The sequence below is a fragment of the Oncorhynchus keta genome, chromosome 23, assembly GCF_023373465.1.
Source record: "Oncorhynchus keta strain PuntledgeMale-10-30-2019 chromosome 23, Oket_V2, whole genome shotgun sequence".
In the NCBI taxonomy this organism is placed as follows: Eukaryota; Metazoa; Chordata; class Actinopteri; order Salmoniformes; family Salmonidae; genus Oncorhynchus; species Oncorhynchus keta.
In genome coordinates this window covers 29,011,596-29,031,909 of record NC_068443.1, presented here as the reverse complement: position 1 = coordinate 29,031,909, position 20,314 = coordinate 29,011,596, and the positions used below count along the sequence as shown (strand labels likewise).

General features: G+C 39.7%; 1 protein-coding gene across 1 annotated transcript in view; it reads right to left on the bottom strand.

Annotated features, from left to right (window-relative positions):
• The window catches only part of LOC118402119 (BMP/retinoic acid-inducible neural-specific protein 3-like), a 102,484-nt gene that overhangs the window by 5,998 nt on the left and 76,172 nt on the right, over nucleotides 1-20,314 (bottom strand). Inside the window, exon 7 of the mRNA XM_035800043.2 lies at nucleotides 247-469. Within this exon, the coding sequence (XP_035655936.1) occupies nucleotides 247-469 (223 nt within the window). The remainder of the gene's footprint in view (nucleotides 1-246; nucleotides 470-20,314) is intronic.

Here is a 20,314-nt window from a genome sequence, read left to right as displayed (position 1 = left end):
AGTATTAAGACCTGACCAAAATAAAAACTTTGCTTGGTCAAATTACTTGATATAAAAGAGGACACAAAGTGGTGATAAAATGCCATGAAGTGGTTGTAAGTGGTTCTATGTAATAATTCACGTAATTTAAAGTAGGTGTAAGATGTTCAAAAGCCAATAATAAAGACGTTTTCATCTCTGATGTGGCAGATATTATAATCTATTTGTGGAATGATTTGAGAGCATGTAATGTTCTCATTATTATACCTTTCTCTTGGGAGGCTGATCCTTGGCAGTTTGGGACAGCGCTTGCTCAGAGTGAAGAGTTTCCTCACAATCTTCTGGGCTTTCCCAAGAATCAAATTGGTGCTGCTCTCCAATTGGATGTAGCGCCTCTGGAGAGCTGCATCTGCTGCCCAAAACTTGAATACCAAGGATGTGTTTAAAAAACGGTCTGTTGGTAGTTTTTTCATGAAGGTCTTGAATTCGTCTAAGAAATTGAGAAACAATCACAAGAAAATAAGATTAGTGTTTTATTTAACACAAAGTCAATCATTTCATATATCCATCAATACACTACTACATATTGTTTTTTAAATACAAGGTATTTTAATTATGGATGGTACTTTTTATTGTGCAATTATGGTCCATATCCCTAAATCTACCATGGACAGCTCCTGGTATTTATATTCTTGGGACACTGTGCTAATTTAAACTATGCAGAGACTTCCTACTTATGCTGTAGGAAAGTTGTCTACCCATGCAGCTGACATGAGGTATCCTATCAAACCACTGCAATGAAGACACTTTTTTTTACAAAGCCCAACTGGGTGAGACCTGCAATTGTTATGGGGGCTGAAGCTTCTATTATCACATGTGCTACTTTTGGCATAATGCAAGTGAGTAAATTGCAGTGCACTGGCGGGCTCAGGACATTACAGTGTTCAATGATCCTGAGTGAACTACCTCGGGCTCCCAGATCCAACACCAAATTAGTTCGATAACATTAGCTTTGGCATTACGGTGTTAGTTTAGCACATTCAACGGCTCAATTGTTTTACACATCAGGCTCACGGTGTCACATCTATTCATACTATCAATTTGAAATGCATGTGATGTAGCAATAGGTATCTGGATTGATGGATCCCTTAGTGTGTTCGGTGTTAAATGCTTTGTTTGTTAATGGTTGTAGTCAATGATTTAATTGCTTTCTATCTCGATAGATATCCTGCGTAATTATTTATTGACATGGGCATTACACCAGAGGAACTGCTAGTGAAAAAACCTTACCAGATGACTCGGTTGTCGGCATATTATCACATGCAGTTATGGTGCACTTTGGTGCTCTGACAAACACTACATCCCTTTTTTTGAAAAACAGAATAAGCAGTGGTCAGTATATTATATATAGTATATATATATACAGTATATATAGCCTTACTTACATACCAGCTACAAGGCAATCAGAGATGTTATGCCATTATGGTTGCCTACTTTCATCTGACACAAGGAGGCACTCTACTTGCTGATTTCATATGTGGTTAGACACTACATTATGCCCACATCAAATAACACATCTTCTTAGCATGTACTTACGCATTCTAACCAACCACCAGACAAGCCAAGGCTATCCAGTGGTAATAAAAACCGCATCTTTCACTTTGCTACCCTATAGCTTGCTGCTTGTCAGGCTCGCCCACATACAGAAGTGAAACATTGGATGCATCCCAAATGGCACCCTATTCCCTTTATACAGTAGTGTACTACTTTTTAACAGTGAGCATATGAGGACGGGAATAGGGTGCCATTTGGGATGCAGTCATTGAGTCTCTGCCTGACCAATAACTGGAGTGATCAATTCCTCTGCTTCCCTCCACATGCACTGTATAACCCAGGCCGTTTGAATGATCATTAGGATTCACAGCACACAAAAGGAATTTGTCAGTCTATTCCCCTTTTTCTGGCATTTATGACATTATGTTCAAATTGATGGACAATATCGGCCTTTCGAAATGTGTCAGATAAAGGGATGAGGTTATATTCCATAATGGACACAGCCCATTCTCATTCTGTTGGGAGTATTAGTGATTCATATGACCATAAAGAGAACGGACAGGAAACTGATGGCTGCCTCAGCTTGTTAATTTAGCTCAAAAACAAGTATTTGGTTTTCATGGTTTTGCATGGCAGTGCTGCAACTATCATTTTATATTAGGGAGGGTGAAGCCATTATTTTAAAAGAGGACATTGCTCTGCCATAAAGCTTGTGTCTTTGAGTTGTATGTTGCAATACATGTCAGAATTACAGAGCAGATGTCGTCTGCCTGGAGTACAGTGAGATATCTTCCCATTTCTCAATGGATTAAGCTTAGTAAATAAAATAAATCACGTTGTTTCTGAATACTGCACCTGTCAGGGTTGAATCTTTAAGGAAATCCCCGTTGGATTCCCCACAACCATTTCTTTGATCGAAGAAGTTATAAACATATTGCTAAAGAGATCTAAGTTTACCATCCTTCCTTCAAACACATGTCTTCTTTTTTCTTTCCATGTGTATTCTACTCCTACTGGAATACTTCAAGTGGAAAACACAGTGAGACATGGCTGTCAAGCCATCATCGCAAAGACATCAAATGGTTGCTTGTGGCACTTTGACGGCAACTACTATACAGTGCTTCCACCATATTTGACATTATAGTTAGAATGCACTCACTATATGGTACAATGACATAAAGTCGGCACTTGTCACAAGGCAAAACTTGTCGGGAATGGTAAACTATCTGTAGGAACTACTGTAATTGATGTTAGCTCTTTATGAACAAGGTTCCAATTCTTCTAGGGCATTTTTCAACACTTTATATTCCAGAGATAGGACTAAGAAAAACCTTTTCCCTTTCACCCCGAATCAGATTCTGAAATATCAGATTCTGAAATATTACATATTTAGGGGGATCTTGTTGCGCTCAGACTGAGCATGGAAAATGCTATCTGTATCGGATTGGAAAGACATCATCATGTGCATATAAACTAGTTGATGGATACTTTGATGGCTTTCTAGTGGCATATAATGTGATATGCAACTGGACTAATTAACGTTACGTTAATATCTTAATAGATGCTTTTGTTTAGAGATTACTCTAATCCCTTAAGGACTCCAATTTTCTAAACATTAATTAAGAAATCCCTTCAGAATGAGATCGTACCACTTGAGATAAACTGTAAAATGTGTAAGCTAAGACACTATACTGTCACACACTGATCTGTTTCACCTGTCTTGTGCTTGTCTCCACCCCCCTCCAGGTGTCGCCCATCTTCCCCCTGTGTATTTATACCTGTGTTCTCTGTTTGTCTGTTGCCATTTAGTTGTGTTCGTAAAACCTACAAGCGTTTGTTTCCCTGCTCCTGCCTGTTTCTTGCTCCTGTTTTCTAGTCCTTCCTGTTTTGACCGTTCTGCCTGCCCTGACCCTGTGACTGCCTGACATTTTTGTGTCTTACCCCACTATTCTGGATTATTGACCCCTGCCTGCCCTGATAGATCAAATATGTATTACTCCCAGGCCACAGCCAAATAATGATGAGCAGAAGCACTGTGTTTGATTTGACAGTCGGAGAAAGCAACACATGACAGGTTCTGGTATGCATTGATAGTTGATCTCTATTGCCTTGTAAATGGCTTATAATTCTCTCTCTGTTGGATAACTCACAACGTAACATAATGCTGTCTAAACAGCCATTCACTTTCTTAATGTGAGGCTTGCAGCTTTTCCATCAGATAAACAAGTATTTCACCTAGGCTCAAGGAATACTGTGGTTTAACTATATTTTCAAGAGCCTTTCTTCAAGAAATCAATATTTTGTCTTGAACATATGTATGAACATTGTTCATATGAGAAATGCACCTCACTTTCTGTCAGTGCTGGTAAAGCCTGAACAATAAATATATTTGGCCTTTGCACACACAGTTGGGAAAGCAATGCTATCAGATTCCTGCTTATTGAACTCTGGTGGGTGATTTTAGAATGGACCTGCCGTGCTCTAAGGTTTCACAAACTCTTAAAGAAGATCAAATCTCCACTACTACAACAATTCCTCTTTCCAAGGTTGGTGTTTGTGACGATCGTCCTATGATATTAGTCACAGAATCTAAAGACATGCTTTTATCAATAATCCACAATTGCAAAACGGTTAATGGTTCATGATAAACACATGCATTTATGAATTGTTTGTATGTAATGTGGGGCTAGCGATGTCCTTTTGGTAAAATGGTTACCTTGTTGTTCGTAGAGGGTTATCTGTTCATTTCCAGAGAATTGACAGGCGATAGGGTGCGTTCAAGTGCGCATGGTTTATTCAGTGTATGGGTACAGCGGAAATGTCTTATCCCGGGTGGACTTACATGTTCTTATCCCAGATTGCATTTATGCTAAAAGAATGGTTGCACTGCAATTGATATGTGTGCTCAAGGTTATTCGTGTGTGTATCATCTGAAGATGTTTAGATGTTATTTTATGCTGTTGAATGTTAATTGATCATAATGTTAATTGGCTTGTTCTCATTGGTTGCATCATAGGTATTGGTATTTAAACCCTGTCATTCCTTCATTTGCGGGACAGGGAACAGGTTGGCATGCTGCTGAGTTTTCGGGTGTTATTGTAGCCTGGGTTTGGTTTGAAGAGCTCTATTTGATACAGTTTAATATGTTTGTAAATAGTTGTACATTTTGCTGACTATATCCTCACTTTTGCTAATAAAAGCCTCATGGTAGAAAAGAAAAATCAGTTCTGCCTTGTTGCCTCCTCACAGTAAACTCCGAACGCTGGGTCTTTCTCACAGTGCTGAAACATAAAAACCTGACACCGACTCCAGCTCTTGATCTAAAAAAGCTCAGATAACTCAGTATTTAAGGTGGGGAGTGTCACGCATCAAGGTAAAAAAGAAGTGCAGTACATACGCTGCTGTGTTTGTTGTTTACAGAAACATCTTTGTTGTGATATGGCAAAAAGATGTGGCAGTTTCACCATTAAGAATTCCAGCTTAAAAGCTAACGTGTGTAGCAAGATGGAATGTCACATCCTCAAGATGGCCTTATGATTTCTAAGGAAAGATCTACAGATGCTTGATAACTGTTTCCTTTGATATTGATATACTGTACACGTGAGTTTAGAAACCTATACATTTGGCCATGTTCGGAAACTGTCTTTTTGTTGTTGCCAAGAAAAATATCAAACTCCTTTTGTGTATTATGAATAGGCATGAAAAGGTATTAAATTACTCTTGCCAGGTCAACTTTGACAACAGAGAGGGTAACACTAGAAGCTTTAGAAAGCCCACCAGTTATTTAGCATGGCTGTTTGAAGATGTAATATTTTCCCCAGTCATGCGGTGAGATCAGTCCTGAATAATAGATTGAGTGAACATGAGGGTTTGCCAAGCAGCTGCAGTGAGCTCCAAAGGCACAAATATCATACCCCCCAAAATGCTAACCTCCCCTGTTATTGTAATGGTGAGAGATTTGCATGTCCTGGGGATATGATATGTGTGTGTCTAACTTTCTCACTCATTATTATTCACGCTTAATTCAGGATTATCCAGAACCATGGTAGCATCCACATTAATGTAGAAGTCTTTAGAAACATATTCCATTCTTATTTACAATCAAATTGACTCCAAAATGACACAATACATTATTTCCCATTTGTTTCCACTGGGCGCAAAATAATCTGAAAGACAGCAAAAACAAACAGCATATGCATTCAACAAATGTGTAGATTAACCATCTTGATGTTGTAGTTGCGTGCTATGAATATGGGACCAAATACTTAAATACACATTTATGTGAATTTGTCCCAATACTTTTGGTCCCCTAAATTGGAGGGAATGTGTACAAAAAGTGATGTAATTTCAAAACGGTTCACCTGATATGGATAAAAAATATCTTCAAATTAAAGCTGACAGTCTGCGCTTTAAACTCCTCATCATTGTATTATTTCAAATCCAAAGTGCTGGAGCACATAACTAAAACAATAAAACATGTGTCCCAATACTTTTGGAACTCACTGTATTTCTCAGAATACTTGCCTGAAAATAATGATTTTTATACTTTGTGAGCAATACATTGTGAGAGAGATACTGCCCACAAAATATGTACTTTAAGTGCCATAGATATCGCCTGCTGTCCATCTACCAAAGCCGATGCTTTGGGTACATTTCTGAGGAGATTTTGTTGAGCTGAGTCATATATTGGATCTACAGTAGCCCAGTTCTTGTAGCTGGGCACCAGTTTCTCTAACCTGACCAAGGGAGCGTATCACGAATATACTGTTTCATTACTCCTACAGCATGAAAGCAGTACGCTCAGGTATGTTACACCAACAGGCCGCAGTTGGAATGAGACAGTGTACAGTCAATCTGGTCTCAGAGTAGCTTGTACTATTCTGTATGTAAATCTGTGACCCTCCATTTAGTATGTTATGTTATGGTATGTATTCATTAGAATTCTCATACATTACAAAAAAAAATGTTTTGTATTTGATGGTTCTGGATAATAAAATGTATTAACCTTGGGCATTATCAAGGTTGTTTGTATAAAGGAACTCAGATGGCCTAGTTAGATGAAGACAGATTGGATTTAACTATGCTCCCACTTACAGTTAGTGCATCGTTTAAACTGATCTATTTTATATACCAAACATTACCCTTAAATTCCCTTTATGGCAGAAGGATTATTTGTAAGGCGGACATGCAATATTGTCAATCATTTCAACAGTCTTAGAGTTGTGAATGACAAAGCTAGCCTACATAGCATCTCCCTATTTGTCACGTTCTGACCTTAGTTCCCTTTTTGTCTTTGTATTAGGTTGGTCAGGGTGTGAGTTGGGATGGGTAGTCTGTTCTTTTTTCTATGTTGTTATATTTCTATGTGTTTGGCCTAGTATGGTTCTCAATCAGAGGCAGGTGTCGTTCGTTGTCTCTGATTGAGAATCATACTTAGGTAGCCTGTTTTCCCCATTTCGGTTGTGGGTGTTTAATTTCTGTTTAGTGTCTGTTCACCTGGCAGAACTGTTTCGTTTTCTCTTCGTTGTTATTTTGTGTAGTGTTCAGTTCTTCAATTAAAATATGACGAACACTTACGACGCTGCATTTTGTTCCTCCTCTCCTTCCACCAACGAGAATCGTGACACTATTTTAATCATTGTTCATTGATTCCACTGCTTTCCCTCCATGGGTGACCAGAGGAAACTCACAGCATGTTATTTCCCTCTTCTCCATCAGACATCTTTTAGGTGTGCACTTGCTTTGTTTCTTTCCACAGAACGTTCACCTTGTATTACTTTACAAGTTGATTTTCTGGTGCTTTTAAATTGCTGCCGTAGAAGGCGGCTGACCCCCCCATGACCCACATCTTATCTTGTGATTTGTATTAAGTTGTATCTGGGTTTTGATTTATGTTTCAAAAATAGTATTACTTCTTAACTTATGCTGTACCACTGAGTTTGAACTACATTGAACTCACACTTTTAAACTAGATTGTGATAAGACTTACTGGGCAGGTTGAAAGGCCTATGAAAATTAACAGTGGAGACTAGGGCTGCATCTCAAATGGCACCCTATTCCCTATTTAGTGCACATAGAGCTCTGGTTAGAAGTAGTGTACTATACAGGGAATAGGGTGTAATTTGGGACACAGTTAGAAAATCCAAGTCGCTGCTCTAATCTGGAGACTGCCTCTGACTGACAAGCCGTTCACGATCCATTTTCTAATAGTAAATCTTTATTTTTTCTTCATGCAGGAATAAGAGGAAGCAGTGACCTTGCTCCTCAGTCCTCACATATGAACCATACGTGGTCCACAAATGCAAATTTTTGTCTTTATAAATCGATCACAGTACATTTACTTGTATTTCAGCAGTGCAGGAATATGAGAGTACCTTGCTCCGAGACAGTGTCCTATGGCGATGTAGTAGCAATTATAGGTAAAAATTCACTGACAATGAAGAGCTTGTGGCAAGCTATAAATCGTTGCTCTCACGGTAGGGAATTTAAGGAAGTTTCGTCTCTCCTCACACTATAATTTTTTTGGGCCTTCGGCAAAGTAAAGATAGAAATGTTTGCAAGGCTTATGTCGCACATTACATTTAGCAATGGGCTTAGGGCTTAGTAGCTCAAGAGGGAGGAACCAACCTGGGAGAGACTTGCTGTACCGTGGCTGGCACTGTGAACATTTGAGCCATTGGGAAAGGTTTCCAAAGTGCTATATGTACTGAGTTGACTTTTTCTTTTTGCTTAACCTTTAAAACATAGAAAAATAATAAAAAGCTTAGTGTTGTTAATAGGGTACTGTGAATATATGAATACCACATTTTGTTTCAATTAAACTAAGAGTAATGAAGGACTCTTAATACCTCTTCAACTTCAGTGTATGAAGGGCGTTTTCTATTGTCCTGATGGGTAGCTATCCCACTGAACTTACACAAGTCTACTACACTTACATTCACATTCAACGTTATCTTCTGATAGACATGCACAGACAGCCGTCTTGCTATTTACTTGCAATAAAAATATAAATTACATAGATTTTTTTTAAATGACATATTTGGACTAATAAGTAACCATTTGCCATTGTAATATTGTGGTGGACCAGCCCACATATTACTCATACACAATAGCTAGTGTTTATAAAACTGCCTTTATAAAGTCCTGAAAATGAACTGCTCAATACTGTTAATGACATCCTCACTTTAGTACTATGACATTTGATGAGCTGGACACGACAGTGTGAGTCAGAATGTAATTGAGCCAGTGGAGACTACCCTTGGCATCACAAACTGTCCATGTTGAATGCATATGGTCGCAAACAGACAGAAGGAAGTTCATTGTTATTCGCTACTGAGCTGATCTGTACTCACACATTTTCCCTGACATCACTTTAATGTTTTTTCAATTCCATTGTTTCGGCAAAAACATTTAAGTTTACAACTAGCTCAATTTGCTACAACAAACCACCAATATAGTAAAAAAAAAAGTATAAGTTACACACGTAAGTAAAACCCGCTCATATTACAACATACTGTAGCATTATTTCCTGTTTGGCAGAAAATATTATAAACTTCTTTTCCCAGAGAGGTAGTTGTATGTAAGCTATACCTTCACCTAGGCAGTGATTCTATCTCTTAAGGCAGAAAGGAAGGATTAATAGTCTCCCCATAACTACATTATCAGAAAAGGTCCCTTGGGAGAGCAAAGATTCTAGGAAATGAGAAAGTGGGAAGGAAGAGTATACATTACACAAGCCACCCCTCAGAGACATGTAATGCACCTCCAGCTGCCTTTGTACAGTGGGCATGTGGTCCTTTCCCCTGAACAATTTATGCATGCGTCTCAAATCGCATCCTTTTTCCTATAGTGCACTACTGTTGACCATGGTCCATAAGGCTCTGGTGAAAAGTAGTGCACTATATAGGGAAAACGGTGCCATTTGTTACAAAGGATCTCTGCAGGCGATCCTGGTGAGAAATGGAGTCTGTGCTGAAGGATCCCAAAACCACGCTAGATTACCCCATGTGGATTTGATGCACCTATATGAACAGGCACACAGAGTGAACAATAGTAGAAGATGAACTGCCATGGTCTCTCCTATCTTTCAGCAGAAGAGAGAGGAGAGGCCTTGGTCTGCTATTCTATTTATAGCTCAATGTCTTTGTGGCAAGCAGTCAGATATTGAACAGCGTTGATTATGTTTTTCTCCCCCCCAAAAAACTGTAAATTTCAGCATACAACACCTCCTCACACATCCGTTCTACTCTGCTGAGCTTACCGGTCAAGTTTGACGATGGAATACTTTCATGCCAAAAATAGAGACGGGGAAAGTTTAACTCACAATGTTTATGTATTCAATTGAACAAGAAAGTATGGCGCATGACAAAGTTGTTCAAGAGAGTAGCAACGTTCAACTGGTGTTTGAAATAGGCTTAGAGAGCAGGTGTCTGCTGCTGTTTTAAAACCGTCCTGCAATTTTAAACCCGTCCTGAGACTCCTGCCATGTCTCCAGACATCCCCAAAATAAACAAAAACTGGCTCTCGGAGAATAAGTGCACAACTGGTAAATAGTCGCTTATAAATACAGTAGATCAATCAGTCAGCCAGGGGGCTAGCTGCCGGCAGAGACTTACAGTTGAAGTCGGAAGTTTACATTTAATTTTTTATTTATTTATTTCACCTTCATTTAACCAGGTAGGCTAGTTGAGAACAAGTTCTCATTTGCAACTGCGACCTGACCAAGATAAAGCATAGCAGTGTGAACAGACAACACAGAGTTACACATGGAGTAAACAATTAACAAGTCAATAACACTGTAGAAAAAAAAGGGGAGAGTCTATATACAATGTGTGCAAAAGGCATGAGGTAGGCGAATAATTACAATTTTGCAGATTAGCACTGGAGTGATAAATGATCAGATGGTCATGTACAGGTAGAGATATTGGTGTGCAAAAGAGCAGAAGAGTAAATAAATAAAAACAGTATGGGGATGAGGTAGGTGAAAATGGGTGGGCTATTTACCAATAGACTATGTACAGCTGCAGCGATCGGTTAGCTGCTCAGATAGCAGATGTTTGAAGTTGGTGAGGGAGATAAAAGTCTCCAACTTCAGCGATTTTTGCAGTTTGTTCCAATCACAGGCAGCAGAGTACTGGAACAAAAGGCGGCCAAATGAGGTGTTGGCTTTAGGGATGATCAGTGAGATACACCTGCTGGAGCGCGTGCTACGGATGGGTGTTGCCATCGTGACCAGTGAACTGAGATAAGGCGGAGCTTTACCTAGCATGGACTTGTAGATGACCTGCAGCCAGTGGGTCTGGCGACGAATATGTAGCGAGGGCCAGCCGACTAGAGCATACAAGTCGCAGTGGTGGGTGGTATAAGGTGCTTTAGTGACAAAACGGATGGCACTGTGATAAACTGCATCCAGTTTGCTGAGTAGAGTGTTGGAAGCAATTTTGTAGATGACATCGCCAAAGTCGAGGATCGGTAGGATAGTCAGTTTTACTAGGGTAAGTTTGGCGGCGTGAGTGAAGGAGGCTTTGTTGCGGAATAGAAAGCCAACTCTTGATTTTATTTTCGATTGGAGATGTTTGATATGAGTCTGGAAGGAGAGTTTACATACACTTAGGATGGAGTCATTAAAACGTGTTTTTCCAACCACTCCACAAATGTCTTGTTAACAAACTATAGTTTTGGCAAGTCTGTTAGGACATCTACTTTGTGCATGACACAAGTAATTTTTCCAACAATTGTTTACAGATTATTTAATTTATAACTCACTGTATCACAATTAAAGTGGGTCAGAAGTTTACATACACTAAGTTGACTGTGCCTTTAAACAGCTTGAAAAATTCCAGAAAATGATGTCATGGCTTTAGAAGCTTCTGATAGGCTAATTGACATAATTTGAGTCAATTGGAGGTGTACCTGTGGATGTATTTCAAGACCTACCTTCAAACTCATTGCCCCTTTGCTTGACATCATGGGGAAATCAAAATACATTTGCCAAGACCTTAGAAAAAAACATTGTAGACCTCCACAAGCCTGGTTCATCATTGGGAGCAATTTCCAAACACCTAATGGTACATTCATCTGTACAAACAATAGTACGCAAGTATAAACACCATAGGACCATGCAGCCATCGTACCACTCAGGAAGGAGAAGCGTTCTGTCTCCTAGAGATGAATGTATTTTCGTGTGAAAAGTGCAAATCAATCCCAGAACAAACAACAGCAAAGGACCCTGTGAAGATGCTAGAGGAAACAGGTAAAAAAGTATCTATAGCCACAGTAAAATGATTCCTATATCGACATAACCTGGAAGGCTGCTCAGCAAGGAAGAAGCCACTGCTCCAAAACTGCCATAAAAAAGCCAGACTACGGTTTGCAATTGCACATGGGGACAAAGATCAGACTTGTTGGAGAAATGTCCTCTGGTCTGATGAAACAAAAATAGAACTGTTTGGCCATAATGACCATTGTTATGTTTGGGGAAAAGGGGGAGGCTTGCAAGTCGAAGAACACCATCCCAACCGTGAAGTACAGGGGTGGCAGCATCATGTTGTGGGGGTGCTTTGCTGCAGGAGGGACTGGTGCACTTTACAAAATAGATGGCATCATGAGGTAAGAAAGTGATGTGGATATATTGACGCAACATCTCAAGACATCAGTCAAGGAAGTTGAAGCTTGGTCGCAAATGGGTCTTCCAAATGGACAATGACCCCAGGCATACTTCCAAAGTTGTGGCAAAATGGCTTAATGATAACAAAGTCAAGGTATTGGAGTGGCCATCATAAAGCCCTGAACTGAACATTTGAGGCCTAACTGAAAAAGTGTGTGTGAGCAAGGAGGCCTACACACCTGACTCAGTTACACCATCTCTGTCAGGAGGAATGGACCAAAATTCACCCAACTTATTGTGGGAAGCTTGTGGAACGCTACCCAAAACATTTGACCCAAGTTAAACATTTGAAAGGCAATGCTACCAAATACTAATTGAGTGTATGTAAACTTTTGACCCACTGGGAATTTGATGAAAGAAATAAAAGTTGAAACATATTATTCTCTCTACCATTATTCTGACATTTCACATTCTGAAAATAAAGTGTTGATCTTAACTGACCTAAGACTGGGCATTGTTACTTGCACTAAATGTCAGGAGTTGTGAAAAACTGAGTTTAAATGTATTTGGCTAAGGTGTATGTAAACTTCTGACTTCAACTGTATATTGCAGAAATGTTGAAGGTGTCTGGCTAGTATTATTTAGCCAGCTAGAAGGATGAAGTAAGAAGCTAATGTTAAACGCAGCCTACCTTAGAAGGAGCAAAAAAATATTCTACTAAATTCTCATAATAACTTCAGAGACTAGGCTACGGAGACAGACAGTGATGTGGCGCTCAGTGGTAAGGCTGAGGCAGGCTGCAATGCTTGCAGAAGGAAGCAGAGGAGACAGAGAGAGAGAGAGAGGAAGCAAGCAGAGAGAGAGGTTAGTACAGAGTGGGGTCACCTGAGAAAATCTGTACTAATCTTATCAAACAATTTAGGAACATAAATAAAATAAGACACATGGCTTATCTTCCTTATAAGCCTACATTAAAATGCTATAAAATTACAAATAATACAGTAAAAATTTCATAAATGTTTGTTTTGTCGCTGATGCTATTTGTCAGCGTGAATCATTTCTCATATTTCCTCCCTTTCAGGGGTATAACATTACAATTGTATAGCTAATAGGCTATGTGTTTGTAGATTGACTGAGGTGAATGAACCTACAGCAGCCAAAGTATTAAAATGGCAAGGGTCATTTTTGCTTGTTTTTGCTGTTCTCCCAATAGCATTTAAAAGCTTGTATAGAATTTCAGTAGCCTAAATGATCTTCAACTTACAAATAATTCTGGACTCGTTTGAAATATAGCACCCTTTGTAAAAATGGTTTGCTGCCACTGCTGCATGATTTAAGGTAGACTGTGTGCAGCATGATTTAAGGTAGACTGTGTGCTGCATGATTTAAGGTAGACTGTGTGCTGCATGATTTAAGGTAGACTGTGTGCTGCATGATTTAAGGTAGACTGTGTGCTGCATGATTTAAGGTAGACTGTGTGCTGCATGATTTAAGGTAGACTGTGTGCTGCATGATTTAAGGTAGACTGTGTGCTGCATGATTTAAGGTAGACTGTGTGCTGCATGGTCTCCGATCATGTATGCAAACTCACATGCCTCCGGCATAAACATGTGAAGTCTGCACAGAATACAAAATCACAGGGATCGTAGCATCCCAAAGGGAACTATTCCCAAAGCCCTGCTTTATTCAACTCACGATTCCTCAATGTATCGAGAAAACTATTAATACAATGGGTGCATATTTCCAGATCTTTGTGGCACACTCAGAACTTCAACCTTTGGCAAACCTCATCTTTGACCTGAAGATTTATTCAATCCAGTGCCTTGTGTGTAGTGCTTGTGTGAAGCTTGACCCAATTTCTTAGTCTGTATACTAACGATTACAAAGTGTTTATCCGTGTGGCACTGTATCAGCATACGTTCATGGTAGAATTATAGCTCCAATCATATTACTGGCATGTGCAACATGCAACTTCTACCAGTACATAGGCTAAGTATCTTGCAAATTAATATTTTTTACATGGCAGATTATAGCCAAATTCTGTGGCTATATGCATTACATTGGTTTGGCTGCTGGTCAAGCACTATTGAGCTATGGATGAAGTATCTACCTGCATGTGTCAACATAATGCTTGATCTTCGTTATGACAGTGTTATCATCCAATCAGTGTGTGTGATATGCATATCACATTCTAATCTAATTCAGTCAAAATGTAGGGATAAAAAAGCAATACAAATCAGTCAAACAGTAAGACATGTACAAAATGCTAAATATTGAAGATGCATGGATGTCCTTGGTGATATATAGTGATGTTTTGTTCATCCGACAAATGTAATCCCCTGAAATAATCCCCTGAATAAATACAACGATGTTAGGAAATGTTGCCAGCTATTGAACCAAAGAAATCAATTTCTGGAGAAGTATTTTTGTTGTTATTACAAATCTGTCACATTCAAAATGTGCATGTGACACATCTAACTGCTTCCAGTGCATGCTTTATTTAGGTAATAAAAGCAGAAATGGGCAAGCCATCAGTGAAATTTCAATTGGCAGGTCTTGATGGGGAAGCAGTGCCAAGACTATTTGTAGGTGGTACCATGTATCAAATAACTCTCTGTTACTTGAAGGCATGTTTTTAATTAACATAATGGAACCATTGTGGTAATTAAGCGATTTGCACTGTATCATGAAGGGATAGTGAATCTAACACTAAGAGAATATTTGACTTTTACAGGCTGAATTTACAGCTCTGCACATCATCTTTCACAGTAGTTAAAAGGAGGTGTTGACAGGTCCTTTTTGTCAGATAAAAAAATAGATCCAAGAAGGTAAATTTGTTAAGATTTGCATAATGCTTGTATGTTGCAGATTTACATACATTCAAGTGTAACTAATTTGACTATATAACTATACAACTAATATTAGATTAGCCTGGGTGCTAGCGTGAGAGACTGACTTTGCTTTGCCAGTCATAGAAATCTGTGTAGAAATTGCTTTACTAATGAGAGCCGTTATGAAACATTGGGCGGAGCCTTTCAATGATTTAATTCCTTTTGCCCAAGGAGGTCATGAACTGCGTCCCAAATGGCACCCCATTCCCATAGGACTATGATCAAAAGTAGTGCACTGCATATGGAATAGAGTACCATTTGGGATATACTCATTAACCCTTCTTGCAAAGGCCTTCAGTACAATAAACTGTTTTTTAGGGGTTCAATTAGCAAAGCTGGGTGAAACCCTATTGTATTTGTTGCCATTGGTTATTCTTCTTCTTTTTCCTAACCTTGAAGGATAATAAAGGGTAAAGTGTGCACACATTCATGCAATGCCATGTCAATTGGCCACATGGTGGCACTATAACAATCAGTTTAAAATGCAAACTTTAAAAGGTCACACCCCTCACCCTGTCTGACCTAGAGTCATGAAATTCAGTACATAGGTCCCTCTCCTCACAAGGAACTCATTTGCCTCAAGGACACATAAGGTTCACCATGATGGATTTTCCACAATTTAGAATTTTTGGAAAAACACTAGGGGAAAACGAGTGGCGAGACAGCATTTGCCGCAGTACTTTCAAAGCAGCAGCACCGAATGCGTTCACCAGACATATTCATTAGTTCACGTCATAGAAAAACGTTTTGCTACGGAAACTAACCTCTGGTGGGCTAGATGGAGACCAGGACAGCAACAAAAGGTTAGTGTTTTTTTTTATACATACACATAAAACATTTGTTTGTTACAAAGTCTACTGTGTATAGTGTTAAATATAACCCTGCCTTACATAAACCTTACAGAATTAATAATTGCAGAAGATCACTGTAACCAGATGAACAAAACTGATACTTTTTTTTACATTGAAACCTACCTGTCTTTTTTATTTTTCAAAGTCCACTGCTTAACATTGTGTGTGTGTGTGTATGGAGTGAAATTAATATTTAAATATATTGTAACCATTCTTTGCATAACGCTTAACCCCAGTACACTATACTACAGAGTATGTTGTCCATCGAAGTTGTTGTCTCTGGCTCTTTTGGAGTGTTTCCAAGTCACATGACCAGACAAGAAAAACAAAAGGCCTTATAGTCACTGCACAGAGGAAAAGGGAAGCTATCTATAATACTAATCTTTTGTCATAGCCTACAAATAGGACCCAGATTTTTACCTGACCAAGTCCTGAGATCAGGAAAAACTCCAGGCCCAAGAAAAGACACATTTTGCCACACCATTTTTCATCCTGTGGTGCCACCTCTGGATCTCACAATATGATATTATCACGATACTTAAGTGCCAACATGATATGTATTGCAAATAACACGATTCCCACGATTCTATATGTATTGCAATTCGATGTTCCAAACATATTCCTCTCTATATGTTTGATGCAGAGAGACAAGAGAGAGCTTGAGGAAATTAGTTTTGATCCGTCATGTAAATAAGTTGAATAAACAAACTATTTATAAACCAACTATTTAAAAAGTTGGCGAATAACAAGCTATAGGATGAAAAATGTCGGAGTTTTGGCGCAGGGACTTCCGACTAGCGCTAGTTAACGCTAAATAGCAATAACAACAACAAATATTGTCCAAAATAATATTGAGATAATTAACTGTATCGATTTTTACCCCATCACTACTTAAAACACTACTCCTCTGGCACCGAATGACGGATCTGCAAGAATAATAATAATAATAATATATGCCATTTAGCTGACGCTTTTATCCAAAGCGACTTACAGTCATGTGTGCATACACGTAGTTGATATGTGGCATCTATGGAACAAGGTCTCTCAATACAATATTTTTCAGTCTAGGATCTCAAGCAACAGAGCAATATTTTCCAGGCTAGCATCTCTTGGGTGTGGTCTGGCACATAAATATTTGTATTGTAACAGAACTGGACTCAACATATGCATGCACTTTCAGATTGACCAGACGTTGACGCAATAACGGACACATATGTATATCTTTGATCTGTGTGACTCAGAGTCATGGAATTTTGCATGTATGCTCAGGGAGGTGAGTTTAGTTAACGTGTAGAGTATGGCTCTGATTTGTCGCATGGGCAGGAAAAACAATCCATACAAGCTTATTGGCGTATAGTGGACATTAGTGGAGGCGCCTCAGAGGAGGAAGGAGAGGACCCTCCTCAGTGAATTTCATAAAAGTAACAATTGTGAAACATTTAAAAAAGTATACATTTTCAGATAAAACTGTACTAAATATATTCACATTAGCAAATAAGTGATTGAAACACACTGTTTTGCAATGATAGCAGGATGTCAGTCCTGTCCGAGTGGAACTGAACGCAGAGAGATAAGAGATATCAAGTTGGCGCCCCCTCTCGCTTCTAATGTTTAGTTTTTTTCTGTTTTATTTCTTACATTGTTAGCCCAGAAAATCTTAAGTCTTATAACATACAACAGGGAAGAACTATTGGATATCAGAGCGATGTCAACTTACCAGCATTACAACCAGGAATATGACTTTCCCAAAGCGGATCCTTGTCCGAACCACCCAGGGCATTTGAACTGATTCCAGAGGCTGACCCAAAACAACACCTCCGGAGGAGAGGTTCTTTGAGAGGCTAGTCAATGATCATAACACATGCACCTTGCCTGTCACCGTAGACCCACTTCAATTTGCTTACCGCACCAATAGGTCCACAGATGATGCAATAGCCATCACACTGCACACTGCCCTATCCCATCTGGACAAGAGGAATACCTATGTAAGAATGCTGTTCATTGACTACAGCTCAGCATTCAACACCATAGCACCCTCCAAGCTCATTCTTAAGCTTGAGGCCCTGGGTCTCAGCCCCGCACTGTGAAATTGGGTTCCGGACTTCCTGACGGGCCGCCCCAAGGTGGTGAAGGTAGGAAATAACATCTACACTTTGTTTATCCTCCACACTGGGGCCCACAAGGGTGTGTGCTCAGCCCCCTCCTGTACTCCCTGTTCACCCATGACTGCGTGGTCATGCACGCCTCCAACTCAATCATCAAGTTTGCAGACGACACAACAGTAGTAGGCTTGATTACCAACAATGACAAGACAGCCTACAGGGAGGAGATGAGGGCACTCAGAGTGTGGTGTCAGGAAAGCAACCTCTCACTCAACATCAACAAAACTAAGGAGATGATCGTGGACAGGAAACAGCAGAGGGAGCACCCCCCTATCCACATCTACGGGACAGTAGTGGAGAAGGTGGAAAGTTTTAAGTTCCTCTGCGTACACATCACGGACAAACTGAAATGGTCCACATTGCAACATTGCCTCTTCAACCTAAAAAGGCTAAAGAAATTTGGCTTGTCACCTAAAACTCTGACAAACTTTCACAGTTGCACAATTGATAGCATCCTGTCGGGCTATATCACCGACCGGTGGTGTGGTCTGCACAGCGCATTACCGGGGGCAAACTACCAGCCCTCCAGGACACATTCAGCACCCGATGTCACAGGAAGGCCAAAAAGATCATAAAGTACAACAACCAACCGAGGCACTGCTTACCATCCAGAAGGCGAGGTCAGTACAACAAAACAAAGATCGAGATACTGTAAAACAGCTTCTTTCTCCAGGCTTCTTTCTCCAGGCAATCAGACTGTAAAAAAACATCACTAATACAGAGAGGCTGCTGCCTACATACAGACTTGAAATCATTGGCCACTTTAATAAATCAATCACTTGTCACTTTAATAATGCCACATTAATAATGTTTACATATCTTGCATTACTCATCTCACATGTACAGTATATACTGTATTTTATACCATCAATTGCATCTTGCCTATGCCACTCTGTTATTGCTCATCCATATATACAGTGCCTTGCGAAAGTATTCGGCCCCCTTGATCATTGCGACCTCTTGCCACATTTCAGGCTTCAAACATAAAGATATAAAACTGTATTTTTTTTGTGATGAATCAACAACAAGTGGGACACAATTATGAAGTGGAACGACATTTATTGGATATTTCAAACTTTTTTAACAAATCAAAAACTGAAAAATTGGGCGTGCAAAATTATTCAGCCCCTTTACTTTCAGTGCAGCAAACTCTCTCCAGAAGTTCAGTGAGGATCTCTGAATGATCCAATGTTGACCTAAATGACTAATGATGATAAATACAATCCAACTGTGTGTAATCAAGTCTCCGTATAAATGCACTTGCACTGTGATAGTCTCAGAGGTCCGTTAAAAGCGCAGAGAGCACCATGAAGAACAAGGAACACACCAGGCAGGTCCGAGATACTGTTGGGAAGAAGTTTAAAGCCGGATTTGGATACAAAAAGATTTCCCAAGCTTTAAACATCCCAAGGAGCACTGTGCAAGCGATAATATTGAAATGGAAGGAGTATCAGACCACTGCAAATCTACCAAGACCTGGCCGTCCCTCTAAACTTTCAGCTCATACAAGGAGAAGACTGATCAGAGATGCAGCCAAGAGGCCCATGATCACTCTGGATGAACTGCAGAGATCTACAGCTGAGGTGGAAGACTCTGTCCATAGGACAACAATCAGTCGTATATTGCACAAATCTGGCCTTTATGGAAGAGTGGCAAGAAGAAAGCCATTTCTTAAAGATATCCATAAAAAATGTTGTTTAAAGTTTGCCACAAGCCACCTGGGAGACACACCAAACATGTGGAAGAAGGTGCTCTGGCCAGATGAAACGAAAATTGAACTTTTTGGCAACAATGCAAAACGTTATGTTTGGCGTAAAAGCAACACAGCTCATCACCCTGAACACACCATCCCCACTGTCAAACATGGTGGTGGCAGCATCATGGTTTGGGCCTGCTTTTCTTCAGCAGGGACAGGGAAGATGGTTAAAATTGATGGGAAGATGGAGGGAGCCAAATACAGGACCATTCTGGAAGAAAACCTGATGGAGTCTGCAAAATACCTGAGACTGGGACGGAGATTTGTCTTCCAACAAGAAAATGATCCAAAACATAAAGCAAAATCTACAATGGAATGGTTCAAAAATAGACACATCCAGGTGTTAGAATGGCCAAGTCAAAGTCCAGACCTGAATCCAATCGAGAATCTGTGGAAAGAACTGAAAACTGCTGTTCACAAATGCTCTCCATCCAACCTCACTGAGCTCGAGCTGTTTTGCAAGGAGGAATGGGAAAACATTTCAGTCTCTCGATGTGCAAAACTGATAGAGACAT